The 17,188-nt window shown below is 37.1% G+C and overlaps 1 protein-coding gene across 1 annotated transcript in view; it reads left to right on the top strand.

Moving 5' to 3' along the window:
• LOC150081445 (ribosomal biogenesis protein LAS1L-like) overlaps positions 1-17,188 on the top strand; it is a 154,863-nt gene that overhangs the window by 94,138 nt on the left and 43,537 nt on the right. Inside the window, exon 7 of the mRNA XM_090379302.1 lies at positions 12,552-12,634. Within this exon, the coding sequence (XP_090235428.1) occupies positions 12,552-12,634 (83 nt within the window). The remainder of the gene's footprint in view (positions 1-12,551; positions 12,635-17,188) is intronic.

Genomic DNA, 17,188 nt, shown 5'->3' with positions numbered 1-17,188 from the left:
AAAACAAATGGCTCTCAGTCCCCAGCAGCTTTCACTCCTCCTCTTATGGCAGCGAGATGGTCAGAGTGGAAGCAGAGGGTGCTAAGAATCTCTGGGTACGACCAGGCTGCCATGCACGGAAACTGAACTTGGCCTGTTATAACGTAAGATGACTCATCGGTGAAGACAGGATATTAGAGCTGGAAAAGGAATTAGAAAATGTGAATTGGAATATCATTGGTTTGGCTGAAACAAGAAGAAGAAATGAATCACTTATAAGTTTATCCAGTGGAAATCTGCTGTACACCAATGGAAATAGTGAAAGGAGTGAAGGTGGAGTTGGGTATCTGGTCCATAAAGAATTTAAAAACAACATTTTGGAATTCAAAAGTACATCACCAAGGGTGTCAAGACTAATACTCAAGATTTCTAAGAGGTGCAAGCTAAAGGTTATAATGATTTATGCACCAACATCGAGCTATGATGATGAAGAGGTTGAAGAAATGTACACCGAAATTGAGTGTCTTCTAGATGAGCAGAAAACCCACTACACTATTATTATGGGGGACTTCAATGCTAAGGTTGGAAAAAGACAAAACAGTGCAGAAAGGGGAACTATAGGAAATTTTGGAATTGGTGAAAGAAATGAAAGAGTTCAAAGACTTCTGGAATTTGCAGAATCTCAAGGACTGTCATTAATCACTTTTTTTTTTCAAGAAAAGGGTGAACAGAAAGTGGACATGAAAGAGTCCAAATGGATTAACAACTAATGAAATCGACTTCATCCTCACTAACAGAAGATATATTGTGAATGATGTTATCGTCCTGAATAAGGTAAATGTTGGAAGTGATCACAGAATGGTAAGATGTACACTTGATATAGATGTAGGAAAGGAAAGGAAAAAACTGACTCGTGTAAATAATACAAAGGTCTTTGAGATAACAGAAGAGGAGAAAAAGCAGTACGTACTGGAACTTAAGAACAAGTTTGAGCTTCTGCAGACTGCTCAGGACCAAGATATCGATGAGGAACATTGCAACTCTCTGAAAGTGATAAAGCCCAAGAAACGTATAGGGAAAAGAAATCCAAAGAAGAAAAAATTAGTCAAGAAACACTTGTCGTGATGAACCGAAGACAACAAATGAAGAGCAAGAAAAACACTGACAGGGAGAAAATTGAGTATACCGAGTTATGCAAAGCCATTAGAAAGAGACTCAGAGAGGATATATGAAGATTTAACACAAGAAAAGTAGAACAAGCATTAAGGGAAAACAAAGGATTTAAATCAGCAGCCATGAGCAGTAATACAGAAAGACAAATGATACTGAAACTGAAGAATAGCGATGGTGTACTTATAAACAGCAACGAAGGTATAATTCAAATAGCAGAAGACTACTGTAGAGAATTATACAAGGAGTGAGGGAATGATGCCAGCAGTGGGGAAGATGGATTGCAAAGTAGCAACACATACAACATACCCAATATTCTTCCTGATGAGGTAGAACATGCATTGAAAAAAATGAAGAATCAGAAAGCCCCCGGGGGAAGATGAAGTTACTGTAGAGTTGTTAAAATTGGGAGGAAGAGACAACACAAAAACTGGCAAGGCTCTTCACAAAATACATTAGAAAAGGTGTGGTGCCTAAGGAGTGGAATAATGCTATCATAGTTTTGCTGCATAAGAAAGGAGATAAATCAGAAATTGGAAATTATAGACCAATCCCACATCTACAAGTTGTTCACAAGGATCATTACTAACAGATTAGAAAGAATACTTGATGAGAATCAACCGAAAGAGCAAGCTGGCTTTAGGGCAGGATTCTCAACTATGGATCACCTTCACGTAATATCACAGCTAATGGAGAAAGCAAATGAATATAAAACACCAATTATGCCTGGGATTTGTGGATTATAAAAAGGCATTTGACTCCATACAGCATAAGGCAATGTTTTCGGCACTGGAAAGACAAGGCATAGACACCCGGCATATTATGATTTTGAAGAAAATATATGAGAGTGCTACCTCCTTTATTAGACTAGACAAAGACAGTAGGAAATTTAAAATCGAGAAAAGAGTTCGACAAGGAGGCAATATCTTCGAAGCTGTTTACTGTTGCCCTTGAGGAAGCTTTCAGAAGATTAGACTGGTCGCAGAAAGGAGTCACTGTGAACGGAGAGTACCTAAACCATTTACGATTTGCAGATGACATTGTGGTCATAAGCCACGATCCCAAAGAATTAGAGAAAAATCTTAATCAGTTATGCACAGTTAGTAAGGATTTTGGATTAAAGATGAATATGGCTAAAACAAAAGTAATGATGAACAAGTATGCCACAGAAAGGGATATAATGATTGAAGGAGCAGTAATGGAAAAGGTGGAGTCATATAATTATCTGGGACAAGTTATTAACTGTAATAATGATAAATGGCTGGAAGTCAAGAGAAGAATAAATTTTGGATGGATAGCATTCAGGAAATATAGTCACATACTGAAGAGCAATATCCCAGTTTGTCTGAAACGTAAAATAATGAACCAATATATACTCCCCACCATGACTTATGGAAGTGAAACTTGGGCACTCACCAAAAGAATGGAAGAGAAGCTGAGAACTACACAGCGAAGAATGGAATGAATTATATTGGGAATCAGACTGTTAGATAAGAAGAGAAACATATGGATTAGGCAGTAAACTCAAGTAAAGGACATACTTATCAAAACTAAAGAACTAAAATGGTCTTGGGCAGGACACATAGCTCGAAGACATGATGACAGATGGACTAAAAAAATAACAGAATGGTACCCAAGAGGAGCTAGAAGAAAACCTGGAAGACAAAGGCGGAGATGGATAGATGAAATTCATGAGTTTGTGGGTAGTAAATGGATGGCCAGTGCTCAAAATAGAAGGAACTGGAAAGTTGCTGGAGAGGCCTTCATCCTGCAGTGGATTGAAAATGGCTGATGATCCTGATGAAACAGAAAGTGGGTCTTGTAAACAAATAATGGAATAGCCTTTCATTTATGCTTTTTGTGTAAAGAGAGTGCATGTGCATCTTGAGAAAACTTGTGGACATGCAAAGTTGGTTTAGCCAAAATCACAGAAATTCATAATTTGGAGCATTAAGCCATGTGGGCAGGAGCAGCAGTGCATAGCACACGCTTCTTGATTAGACCAGGGTTCGAGCCCATGACCACCAAATACGGAGGATGCAGAAAGGTCCGGGAATGACTACCGCATATCCCCGGAACAATATGGCCTTAGTTGCTAATGCTCCTAAAAACCAAAATAACAAACAACGGCATTAAGCCAGCATAGTGAAACTTAAATACCCTCAATGGCATAATTATTTTTATTGGTTGAATAAATAATTTGTTTGTTTAATTGCATTTAATTTGGTTTATTAATTTTTTATATGGTAAATTGGTCATATAAATTGAATTATATTTTCATGAGCATGGCTGTGTTATCCAAATGTGATGGATCCTTATTTTTTTTCCTGCCTTTTTTTTAGTTGATGTTTTAAATTATACTAGATAAACTTCATCCTGCATTCTTTGAAGTTTATTCCCCTCCCAATCTCCCATGTTTTGATTTATTGAAGATTTACTGTATGTGCCTGTAGTGAATTGAAATTGTACACTTGTCTATAGAATGTGAACAGCTGGTATTTCTTTGATATTTTGTGTTGTAATTATTACATATATATTATAGTTCTATAGATTATTTAGAACTTGACTAATGCTGTTATTGTTGAATGTACATGTCGTTAGTGTGAATGACTCATCCAAACATATTTATACATTTACCGCCTTGCTTTAATGAAATGGCATTTTGCATCTTTTTTTTTTTTATCATAACCTTGAAGTCATTGTTAAGCATTGTACATGTGTGTAATACTTCAGTTCTTTTTAAAAAAAAAAATATCAGTTGTCCTTTAGGGCAGAGCTGATGTAAAGCTTGAAGGCAATAACTTGAGCTATAAAACTATACTACTGAATGCCCATACTAAGTTGGAATTAACAATAATCACTCCAACAATAGTACATAGGAAAATATTAAAGAAAGCCCAAAAGCTGCAATGGTTTAGCTGTCTCTAAGTAATATTTTTATGCCTATTATTTTTATACCTATTATTGGAGAGAACTAAACACCATTGAACCCTGTATGAAGTATCTTCATTAACTTGTATGATTATTAAAGTAATTATAACAGCATTGCATATTTTGATAGAGTACTCATGGCTTACCAATAGGTGTACAAATTGCTACTCTGAATATCAACAGGTAACATAAGAACATGAACTGTGTACAGCATACTGCTTGTAAGCATTGTACCTCTCTTCTGTAGTATTTTTAGTACTAATATAATTTTTAACTGTTAGAAATTGGTCAAGCAGCAGTTTGGTATAAATAGAAGAGTTTGGGCTACTGTTGAAATTAAATTCTTCTCATACTATAAAGCATTTAGTTGCATCAGTAATACTTATACATTCTTCCCATAAAATGTAAAGTGCAGCCATTATCAACCCACTGCAGGATGGAAGCCTCCTCAACAATTCATGCTGAGGGAAATGGACCATAATCTGCCACGCTGGTCCAGTGCAGGTTGGCAGAGATCGACTGTATTCAGCAGTCAGGGGCTTGAACCCCGGTCTACTCAAAGAGCTTGTGCTACTGCACTCCCGCTCCTGCCCACTCGGCTACGGGGCTTTCCCATACTTAACTTAATTAACTGAAGAGAACTGAAAGGGTGATTCTCCAACACATTGCAGCATAAAAAAATGTGCAGCTTGTGAAATGTTTGCAGAACTTTCTGGAACAGGACACAATCCAGCCAAGGAGGAATGTCTTTGTTTGTACTAGCTGCAGGGAGTGCGAAGAAATTAGGTGCCAACTCAGTGTTCTGATAGGCGTTTATGAGAGTTTGAAGAGTAGGGTAGATGTCCTCAAAGGAATTAAAATGGAGGCCTAACAAGCTCTCAGCTACCCAACTCAACACCAAAGCTCACTCTTGTGCATCAGACAACAGCGGCAATTTTCAAGGCAGAATGCACTGGTTCCACAGTAGACAGTTATTGTCAGAGAAATAGTAAATATGTTGTGCAAGAAGGATAGATGGATTAGGGTATGTCTGCCAGGGGCAAAGGTAGATGACACTGTAGAGCAGATATCATCTTTCAAGGGCACAAAAGGTGATGTTGTACATGTTGACACTAATGATATTAAGAATAAGAGATCTGATATTAATGAGAAATGATATTAAGAGTAAGAGATCTTACTTAACAATTACAGGGCAATGTTGACAAAAAGTTGCGAGTTAGGATTGGATTTGAAAGTGTCTGTAATTCTGCCCAGACACATTAGGAGGGAGTATATGTTGAGAGCCTTGTCAATCAATTCGGCCCTGGAGAGAATGTGTAAGGCTCATGGGGGGTAGAAATTTTCTTGCCTTGGTCTGTGTTTGTTACAGAGGGACTGTTTTTACAGGGATGGGATACACTTGAATAGAAGGAGTGCAAGAATATTTGCTGATATTTGTGGGTCAGAAAACTGCTAGCTTGGGTGATACACAGATTAGAGCCACAGGCAGAGGTGAAAGTGATTCTTGAATTGCTGCTATCGGTATATGCAGCAGCCTGGAAAACAAGGTTTCTGGGATTTCAGCCCCTGCTGTGGGTCATTATGGAAAAATGAATTCATGGGCTGTATGTGTTAGTGTAACTAATAGTAAGAACACATACATGTACACTAATGCTTGGAGCATTGTAAATAACTGATGAATTTGAATTTCTGATTAATTCATTGAATGCAGACATTGTAGGAATAGCACAGACTTGGTGTCACTCAGACATAAGTGATGCTAATTTTAATATGGGAAGAAAATGTATACATGAAGGAACAGACAAAACAGGAGAGAGAGGGGTTATCTTCTTAATTAAAAGAATAGTAAATCTAAGGCAATGCATCCAGTTGACTTGGGTGATGTTAAGTTAGTTTGGGGTGATATAAGTACTGGGAAAAACTGAGAGTAGGAATGTGTTATAGGCCTAACGACTATGATGAGTATACCAAACAGTTATACAGGGAAATAGAGTGGGCTAGCAAATCAGAATGTCTCATAATGGGGGATTTTAACTTTCTAGGTTTGACTGGAATTTTTGGGTTGGTCACTCACACACTAGCAAGCTTTTTGTGGATTTCTTGGATGACTGTTTTATACAGCGGCATGTTAGAGATTCAACAAGAAGAAGCAATACTCTTGATCTGGTTATCAGCAGTGATTCTTCATGTATTAAGAACCTGTAGGTAAAAGACCCATTAGGTGGCAGCAATCACAATGTACTAATGTGGAATTTAATTAAAGACAACTACTGTCAAGGGTAAAGGGAAGGCTCTTGCTTTCGTAAAGGTGATTACAGAGGTCTCAGACAGTTTTTAAATTGTGTGCAGTGAGACCAATTGATGAGGTTAAAAACAGAAAATTCTAAATGGGAAGTAATCAAAGAAGCTACTAGGCTTTTCATACCAACAAAGATATACTGTTCAAGACATTGACCTAAATGGATGTCAGATGAACTATTGAGACACGTGGCAGAGAAGAAAAGTGCATGGGGTGCATACAAATTATCAAGTGATATAGAAGCCTATAGTAGATATAAATTAGTCGATAATCAAGTCACAAAGGAGGTTAGGCAAGCTAAGGCAGATTATGAGACGTCTCTGGCCAAGAATGCAAAAAAAAACCAGCAAAGAGTTCTATGCTTATATTAACAGTAGAAGGAAGGATAGAATCACATTGGGCCACTTGATGGTTATGGGTGAACTGTTGATGACCCTACTCAGGTTGTAGACAAATTGAAGAGATATTTTTGCATCTACATTCACACATGAAGAATTCTTTAAGGTAGGGAACGCCAGATGTTTATCAAACTGTAATGATGAACTAAATAGCTTTGTGATAAATGAAAGGAAAGTGGAGGAGAAATTGTTGAAGATGGACATAAAAAAAATCACCTGGGCAGATAAAATCTATCTAATTATATAAAGGGAGGCAAGAAAAGAGGTAAGCAAACCTTTAGCCACAATTATGATTGCATCCGTGGATTCAGGGGGGTCCGTATGGACTGGAGAAGTGCAAATATATCCCCAATTCATAAAGGGGGGTTAAGCTAACAGGTCAGTTAGCAGACCTGTTAGCTTAACGTCTGTTTCAGGGAAAATAATGGAATCACTGATTAAAGAAGTAATGCAGGACCATTTGGACAGGCATGCAATTATACTGCAATCAGAACATGGGTTTGTTAAGAGGGGGCGGTCTTGTCTAACCAATCTGATAGCTTACTATGATGCAGTGACCAAGGAACTGGATGCAAAAAATAATTTTGACGTCATATACTTGGATTTCAAGAAGGCTTTTGATACTGATGCACATAAAAGACAGGAGCAATGTGGCATTAAGGGCAAATTACTGCTATGGATAAAGGGATGGTTAAGTGGAAGAATACCATGACGCCATGTAGTATCTAATGCCTTTTCAAGATCTAAATTGACCATGACTAGATGTTGTTTCATGACAAAGGCATTACGGATATAAGATTCGGCTTTGATAAGCACGTCCAGCGTTGATCTATTCTTCCGAAAGCCATACTGTTGTTCTGGAAGAAGATTCTCTGACTACAGGATGTAGGTGAGCCTAGTATGAACCATCCTTTCGAAAATTTTTCCCATGCAGCTCGTAAGAGATATTGGCCTGTAATTTTCAACACAGGAAGGATCTTTTCCTGGTTTTGGTAAGGCAATAATGAACAAATGGCGCCATGAAGAAGGATAGGCATTTTTAGAGAAGATCCGATTATAAAAAATTAATAGGGTTCTCAAGTCTTCTCCAAGTAAATGCTTTAGCATAATGTAATGTTCTCCATCTGGACCTGCAGCACTATTGGAAGGTTTGTTTAATGATTCTTGAAGTTCTATTAACGTAAACGGTCGGTTGTACGGCAGTGAGTGGCACGTGAAGAAGTTGATTTTATACCGTTCTGCACTTGCTTTGATGCTCTGGAAGGTGGACGCATAGGTGGCAGAAGCTGAGATATTTGCAAAGTTCTGCTAATGCATTTGCAACTTCTTCAGGAGTAGAGATGTCTTTCCCTTTCCAATGAAGTATCGGAGAGGGCAGCCGAGCAGATTTGCCATTTAATGCCTGTATTCTTTTCCAGATGACCCATGTATCCATGTCTTTGGTGATGGTTGAGGCAAAAGCAATCCATGAATCCCGCCTAACTTGTCTAGCTTTTGCTTTGAGTCTTTTATAAGCAATTAGGTTACTAGAGGTGGGATACTTGTGGAAATTATTCCAAGCACGGTTTTTTTCCTGTTTGGCAATTAAACAATCTGTATTCCACCAGTGATTTCTTTGTTTGCAATAAGGCATGGATTTTGGAATGGAAGCATTAGCTTCAATCAGAATCTGATTGGTTATATAAGTATTTACTTCATAAATATGTTGTCTTTGGACATAAAATCTGTCTAAGAGTATTTGGGCAGAATAGTCACCCCAGTTTGCCTTTTTAAACTGCCAATTGGATCATTGAACAGGATTTGAAGTTACCCTTGTTTGTAGTGAGCAAATAATTGTAATCACTGTTAGAGATTGGTTAATACTGACCATGTCATGATTGGAAAGATAGATGGTTAACAAATTGAAAAGTCTATTGCAGGAGCAGATCCTATTGGTAGGTGTATGTAAGTAGGCGATCTAGAATTTAATAAATTAAGATCATTATTGTTCATGAATTCCTCTATCAATTTGCCTCTTCTATCCATTGCAACAGACCCCCATAATGGATGATGTCCATTAAAGTCACCAAAGAGACAAATTGGAGTTGGGAGTTGTGAAATCAGGCTATCAAGTTCTGAATGCGGAAGTGGTAGAGATGGTGAAATATAGATGGAGACAATGGTAACTGAAATACCAATTACAATATGTGCTGCCACAATTTCTAGAGTGGTTCTCAGTTGGATCGGCCTGGATGGAATGTCAGAGTTAACAAGAATAGTTACACCGCCAGGGGCAGGACAGTTTGAACTCCTATCTAGTCTGTATATCACATAATTTGAGAATTTTGGTGAAATTTGGAGTGACAAGAAAGTTTCCTGTAGGCATACACCTATGGGATTGAATTGAGCTAGTAAATCCCTTAAGTCAACATAATGACTACTTAGTCGTCAGCAGTTTCATTGTATGATGTTATACATTATTTAGATTTAGCTGAGGATGATTCATCTGACTGTTTTTTGTTCGTGGGACATTTTTTCCGTTTTTTTTTGGGAATGTGGGACTCCCAATATCCATGGTGTCATCTGAATGAAGTTCTGGAATGGGCTCCTCATTACTTAGCAGCTCATCTACTTCCATATTATTGGTAGACAATTCCATTTTTTTAGAGACTGAATGAGATTTTAGGTGTTCTTTTTCAACTGGGACCGATGGGGTATGAGTAGGGATGCTGATTGGAGTATTAGTGGCTTCGCTAGTTTTTTTTGAAGGATTATCTTTTTTAGAGGTTGAGAGTGTAGATTTAAGCCAATTCGCTAGAGAGGTGTTAGTTGGAACTGATACTTCTGTTTGAGCTGCAGTAGAAACAAAGTTTTGAGTGCGAGCTGCATAAGAACGACTACTAGGCATGGTCAACATAACTTCCCTACGTGCCTCAGGAAACGTCACTTTATTTTCTATTTTGTACTTTTGTATTTTCTTCCCTGTTATCCATAGCTCACAAGTTTTTGAGAAAGCTGGATGGATTCCTTTGCAGTTTGGACAAACAGGGATTTTGACTGAGCAATCTGCTTGTGTGTGATCTTTAGAGCCGCAGATGGGACATATGGCTTCACCTCTACATGCCTGCTGCAAATGACCATATTTCTGACATTTAAAGCAGCAAACGGGATTTGGAATATAAGGTCTAATCTGACAGTTTAGGTAGCCGGCTTTAATTGAGGATGGTAAATCTGGAGTGCGGAATGTCAGTATGATGGATCTAGTTGGATTGAGATTTCCATCTTTTTTCGTCATAATCCTTTTCACATCTATTACCTTTTGACTGCTGAGTTCCTGCAGTAGTTCTTCTTTGGATACTGTAATTAGGTCACACTCACTGACGACACCTTTTGATGAATTTAAGATTTTGTGGAGAGTAAATGTTACTGTCAACCCAGCAAATGTTTTGGTCTTTAACAGCCACTACGAGTGTTTTGCAATGGCTGTTTCAATCAGGAGGTCTCCGGATTGCAGTCTTTTCACCATTTTTGGTGATCCAGCAATAGACTCTAAATGTTTTTGAATTAAGAAAGGTGATAACTTACCAACAGGTTGAGTGGATAGCAAATGTATGACCAAGAAATTTGGTATATCTTCATGACACTGCGCTTCCCTTTGAAACCTTTTTGGTTGGTTAGGTTTATGTCAGGACGTTCCGATTTGGAGCTCAAAGGCTCTAAAGATGGATGACAGCTTGTATCCATGTCGGCTCCTTTTGGCCCTGGGGGTTTATCTTTACCACCCAGGTTACCAGCCCCACCACGGGGAGGCAGGAGCAGTGCCGCTTGGTGGCCAAGCGTAAAGGTTAGTCAGTTAATAAAAGTATTAAATTAAAGAAAAGGGTACTTTCCTTCTTCTGGGCTCACTTCTTAGTCCCTTTAAGAAAGTAGAGCTACTTAACAGAAAAATTAATTAAGTAAAAGAGAAAACAATGAAAAACTCAGTCACAGTAGAGAAAAACTCTTTAAACTCACAAGAATTGTTTGGCCATGGAAATGCTTGGCATCTGGGGCCATCCTAAGCTGGATATCATCATTCTTCTCTTCCTTGGTGATTCCCGTCTACCTCTCCCCCCCCCCCTCTCTCTCTCAGGGTAACTCAGGAATGTTTTTTTTTTTTTTTTTTTTTTTTTTTGCTGGTGCAGCAAAAGCCTCAGGCTTCCTTGCACCATATGGCTAATGATAATAAAGACAGTGGTTCTCAATGGGCACTGATCTTTGTAGACTAATGTTATTAGTGGAGTTCCCCAAGGTTCAGTGCTGGGTCCATTGTTATTTTCATTATTTATCAGTGATATTGCTGAAGGTATGTCAGGCTTAATATCTAAGTTTGCAGATGATACAAAAGTTGGCAGAGTGGTTAACAAGAATCATCATGGCAAGCTGCTGCAACAAGATCTAGGAAAATTGGGTCAATGTGCTGAGAAATGGTAGTTGAAGTTTAACATTGACAAATGCAAGATACTGCACATGGGTTGCAGTAACTTCAGAGTAACTTAAAAACTGTGTGGTACTATGCTCAGGGTAGTGAAGAATGAAAAAGACCTGTGAGTAATTGTGCAGTCAGACATGAAATTCTCTGAGCAGTGCAGACATACTACCAGGACAGAAAGAGTGTAAAACACTAACAATTAAGGAGAAAATGGATGTGATCGTCACATGGAGTCTGGTGAGCATCAGTCAGATGTTTGTAAGGCGCTGAGTTTAGCACCTTCTACTGTAGCACTGAAACATTTACGGCCAGCAAAGGGTGGTTTCATTAATTTAAAAACTGTTGTAAAATTTGTTGTAAAAAGCCTCACCAGACGCTTTCACAATGTGAAAGCGTCTGGTGAGGCTGCTAGTGCTGACGTTGCAGTGGTGGAAGAGTATCCTTCCGAATTTAAATGCTTAATAGATGAAGGCAACTACCTCCCTGATTTAGTTTTTAATGTGGACGAAACGGGTAGTGGAGTCATCACTTGAGTAAATACGTACTCAAGTGATGACTCCACAGGACCAAAGTAAAATTATTTTATTAATTATTTTATATATAAGTATAAATAAAACATGTGCATTAAATGTTTAAAATATTTAATTATTTATAAAGAACAGAAATATTAGTGCATACTTGGAAAAATTTTGGGAATTTCGGAACCTATCTCATTCAATTACATTATAATTTGGTCTTGTTTTACGACTTTTCATTTTACGACCCTGTTTTGCTGGAACCTAACCATGTCATAAAACGGGTCCTACCTGTACTTGTATTGTTGCCATCATACTATTCAACAAATGGCTATAATCAAATGGGTAATTAGGCTGTTGGCTCGGATTTCACTAACCTCTTTCCAGATGTTGATTTGGTAGAGTGGGTGTGTGCATAAAACATTACATCGTTCATACTAAATATTTCAGACTGAAGCATGACGATAATGTCACTAATGTTGATTCGTTAGAGTGAGTAGCGGATGTGAGCATAAAACGTTACATTGTTCATTACTTTGGCTCTAGCTGTTCAATATTAAAATGGTCTGATTTTCGTCAAAGATGTTTTCATATAAAACATCTTTCACACATACAGGGTACACAGACAGTTTTTTTTTTTTTTTTTTTTTTTGCTGATACTATATAAGCTTGTTTTCTTGCATCATTTGCCATGCCATTACTACTACTACTTACAGAAATTTTGGTTTTTAAGTCAATATTTGAGATTTTGTAGAATTTGTAACTAATTTTTTTGTATTAATTGTGCATTTTTTAAAAAAAATATATAGGCCTCAATTTATGAAGTTACTAATACAGCCTGGGCATTTTCTCCCATCTTGCCATCATATGAGCAGTCTTCTTAAAGAGAATGGTAAGTCACAATATTTTAAATAAAATATGTAGAATGTCTGAAAGAATACTTTTAAAAATTCAGCTTCCAAATGGGAGAAGTTGCCATACTTAACTAGTAGTGGGATTTGGTGATGCTGAAATACATATTCACTGCTGATTATATTATGTTGCATACCTACAATGCTGATATGTTCATAGAACATGTATTAACATTGTATAGCTGATCATAATGCTATACCAAGCACTTAAAGCCACCACACAGTCTTAACAAATTAGTAGCATGATTGGATGGGAAGAAAAGGCCCTCCCCTAAGAAAATAAAAGTAGTTTTGTTTGGCTCTATGTATCAATGGCCTTAGCAATCTTTCTTGATTTGTCTCTTTTTCTTCATAGTTTCTTATCCAGATTAGTATCAAAAATCTTGTGGTGGTTGCTCTAATAGTTTCAAGATATGCTACAGTCTCACAAGAAGTGGATAGAGGAGCCCTGCAAGGGTCAATTATTGGCTTATATAGCTGGAATGTGGTGATGGATGAGTTACTGGCTCAGGATTGGGATGGATGTGAGCCAGTGGCTTATGCAGATGACCTATTAATAATGGTGAGAGGTAATTCAAGAAGAGAAATAGAGGATAGGTCGAAGAAAGCTGTGGGGCAATTAAAAAGCTGTGTAATAATGCATAAGATGGAGATATCTACTGAAAAAACTAAAATGGTGCTGCTCAGAGGAAGGTAGAGTTGCAAGCAGAAGGTCCACTTTGAAGATATTAGGAACATTTGTAGCATATGCCACCTTGGAGTACATGTGGATGAGAAAATGTCCTTTTTGCCTCATGTGCAGAAGTTGAAAGAAAAAGTGTGCGTTATATACTCTAAAATAAGGAAGATTAGTAGATTAGAATGTGGGGGGGGTGAAAGGGAAATCCCTGGATCTCCTCTATAATTGTATCTTTGTGCCCACTGTGACTTATGCATTGTGACATAGGGTGATCAATAGTCACGTAAAAAGGAGTCTAATTTCTGCTCAGAGATTTGCCCTTTTGGCTGTGATGCGGCTGTGTAGAATGGTTTCAAATGATGCATTACAAGTAGTATCAGGAAAAGAACCAAATGATTTGGTTGTGATTAAACGAGTAATGGAGTATGCAGTCAAGAAAAATAAGAGGATAGAAATATTGGGGATTAAACCTTGTATTGAGGAAAATAAGGTATATGTGAAGCAGGATTTAAAGAGAGAGAGAAAAATTATTGCAACAAGAAATAGATTGTATTTGGCAAGAAAGGTGGAACTGTTCTGATAAGGGCCTTGTCACATATGCCTTCCTGCCTGTAGTGAAGGTAGTAAGAGAAATGGATAGATGGCTGGGCTTGAGCCTGATGGCTACAATGATAGTAACTGGGCATGGAATGAGGAAAAGAAAATGTGTGGACATATTGAAGATACGGATCATGTGTTGGAAAATTGTGCAAGGTACACAGAACAGAGAGAAATATTTTTCTCTAAGATTGGCTCTGACTCATACACCCGCAGTGACTTATTTAAGAATAGGATTTGGTATGAAGCCTTTTTGGATTGTGTTAAGGGAGTTAGTGAAATAAGGTATATAAGATTGAGAAATTAATGGATTGTATATAGGGTAAATATGTAAATAGAGTTTTAAGAGTTTAATTTTCACTGATGAGTTTCTATTTATATTTTAAGCTATTTTTATTTACATTTCTTTTTCTTTTTTTTATATTTGAGCTATTTATATCAGAGCTATTTTTGCACTGATGAGTTTTTATTTATATTAGCAATTGCTGAGTTGGAAGTTTAATGTTTTATGTGAGTTTACAGTTTGTAAAGAAAGGAAAGGAAAGGGGAAAAGAAAAAATTATGAAAGCATTATAAAATTAGAAAATATAAAAATATTTATAGTTGAGTTTGCTAACAAGAATCATAATCATTTGCAGATAAATGTTTTTATGTTTGCCATTAAACAAGAGTTTACTGGTAGATAGTAGAGATCAGCCTCTGCAATACAGGGGCGGTGATGTGACCCCGGAAGTTGACTTGTCGTGGGGGTGCAGCAAAGGATCATTTAAGGATAAAATTATAAATTAAAGATTTTAAGCACGAATGAACTGTTGCTCGGGTAGCACATTATACAAGTAGTGTAAGTTAGTGATATGATGATGTGGTGGTTGCTACTTGGCCATATTGGTGGATTAGTAGCAAAAGAAGTTGTGGTCACAATTTGACAGAATTTGTGTTGATGACCCTTTTAGATTATTAAAAGGGTAATCAACCCCCCCCCCCCCCCAGAAAAATAGTATTTTTTAGAAGTGCCCTAATGGCCTTAGTGAGGCTACTCCCAGAGATATTAGTATTTGTAGTGGCAAATAATCCAATACAGCGAACTTATACAGCATCAGAAAAAAAAAAAAAATACCATATCACCTTTCCATCCCCTTCAATAATTTGTCTAGTTCTTCCTTGAATTTATTCAAACTACCCATTGGCTGAAGGCAAACTTCTGCACATCTATCCTGCAACCATCTTTCCTCAATTTGAATTTATTTCCACTCGTGTAGTCTGAGCAAGAAGTAGAATGTCATCAGCATTGAGTTTACTCAATCCATTCAAAGCCTTAAACATTTTCATTTTCCAACACCCTGAATATGTTGCCACACATTTTGTACATTCATCTGGAATTACTACTACTAATATGCAGTACTTTGCATATTTCAGTTACCATTTCTCAGACCATCTGTCTAAATAGATCTAGATCTTCCTGCAGTAGCATATCTTCTTTACTGTCATTAACCACCCTGCCAACCTTTGTATCATCTACACGCTTAGACATTAAGCCTGATATACCTTCATTAGTATTAACAACAATGGGTTTAGCTGTGAACCCTGGTAGGGCTAAATTAATAACATTAGTCCATGAAGAGCAGTGTTCATTGATAACCATCGCTTTAGTTGCCATTGCACCATAAAAATCAAAATCAAATGATAACCACTCTTTGTCTTCTCCCACTCAACTATCCCTTTATCCATAGCAGTAAATTTCCATTAATGTCACACTGCTCCAATTTGTGCTGCAGTCTTTTATGTGCAGCAGTATCAAAAGCTTTTCTGGAATCCAAGTATGTGACATCAAAGTTATTTCTTGCATGCATCTAGTTCCTTGGTTACTATCAGATTGGTCACACAAGATTGCTCCTTAACAAATCCATCCTGTGACTGCAGTATAACTTCTTTCCTCTCTAGATGATCCTGCATCACTTCTTTAACCAGTGACTGTTATTTTCCCTGGAACAGAAGTTTAGCTAACAGGTCTGCAATTACATTGTCATCCATTGATCCACTTTGTGAATTTGGAATACATATGCATATCTCCAGTCTACAGGGACCTTCCTTGAATCCAAAGATGCTCACATAATTATGGCTAAGTGTTTGCTTACCTCCTTTGTATTTCTCTTTTTCTCTGAGCCAAATAATTTAACAAAAACAGATCTGATCCATGATAGCATCAGTATCATACTTTGGAATTGGGTGATCGGGGGGGGGGGGGGAATAGTGACCCCTTGCCGTTTTCCTATTGATATTGAAGCCTAGACTTTGTTATATGCTTCAGACTTCTTCAGAATCTCTCCACCTATACCTGTGTTCTGTCGTTAGAATGTGCAGGTTTCATAGATTGAACCTGTGGTTCTCTCTGAAAGAACAAAAAACAATACCCCCCCCCCCAGATCCCTTTTATAGTGTCATTGGAAGACTTCTTTTATCAGAAGTCTGTTTCAGACTAAAGGAGTATATCAGTGATGCCATAGTATTTCTTACATTGCAGTCTAGCCAATACACCATTTTTTATTATATGTCACATGAAATTCAAAACAGGAAAAAATATAAAGACACGATTTGCATAATTTAATCAAAATTAAATTCTGTGCAATTTAAATTAATGAACCATCGAACCATAAGAGAAAGTGTACTTTATTAATTTTTTAGATTGAGTAAAATTAATATTTATACAGTGGGTGCCACTTATTGTGATCACATTTGGTTTATGCAAGTTAATAACATTAAGCAGTGATAACATTAAACAGAGGGATTTTTTTGATGAAATATAAAAGTTATTTATCTTACCAATCTTTATTTATTATCCAGTACAGTATATATACCATGGATAGAATATGGCATAGGTAATGGAGGCTAATGGAGACTTAATGGTAAAGTATATATAGTACTCCGTATACATGATTACAATGTAAACACATATGAACCAATTTCGGTGTCGAAATAAAAAAAATAAAAAATACAAATTAAAAAAAAAAATGGATACAAAGACACATTATAAACATAGCAACCTATTTAAAAAGTTTCTCCAGTGTTTGTTGTTTTAAATCCTCAGAGTTAAATTTTTAATATGTTCTTATCTGTTCGATAATTTGTACTCTTCACTTTTCCCTTCCTTAAGTTCTAATGCACTTTGTAACACTTCAAAAGATTTCCTAGTTTCTCTCGGCATTGGCATAACTCTTCAGATAATCGATATCTTCATTATCAGAATTTTCATTTTCCTCAG

The sequence above is a fragment of the Mastigoproctus giganteus genome, chromosome 8, assembly GCF_048544385.1.
Source record: "Mastigoproctus giganteus isolate SK-2022 chromosome 8, ASM4854438v1, whole genome shotgun sequence".
NCBI lineage: Eukaryota > Metazoa > Arthropoda > Arachnida > Uropygi > Thelyphonidae > Mastigoproctus > Mastigoproctus giganteus.
The sequence above is the reverse complement of the archived record's forward strand: the minus strand, read 5'-3'. Positions and strand labels throughout refer to the sequence as shown.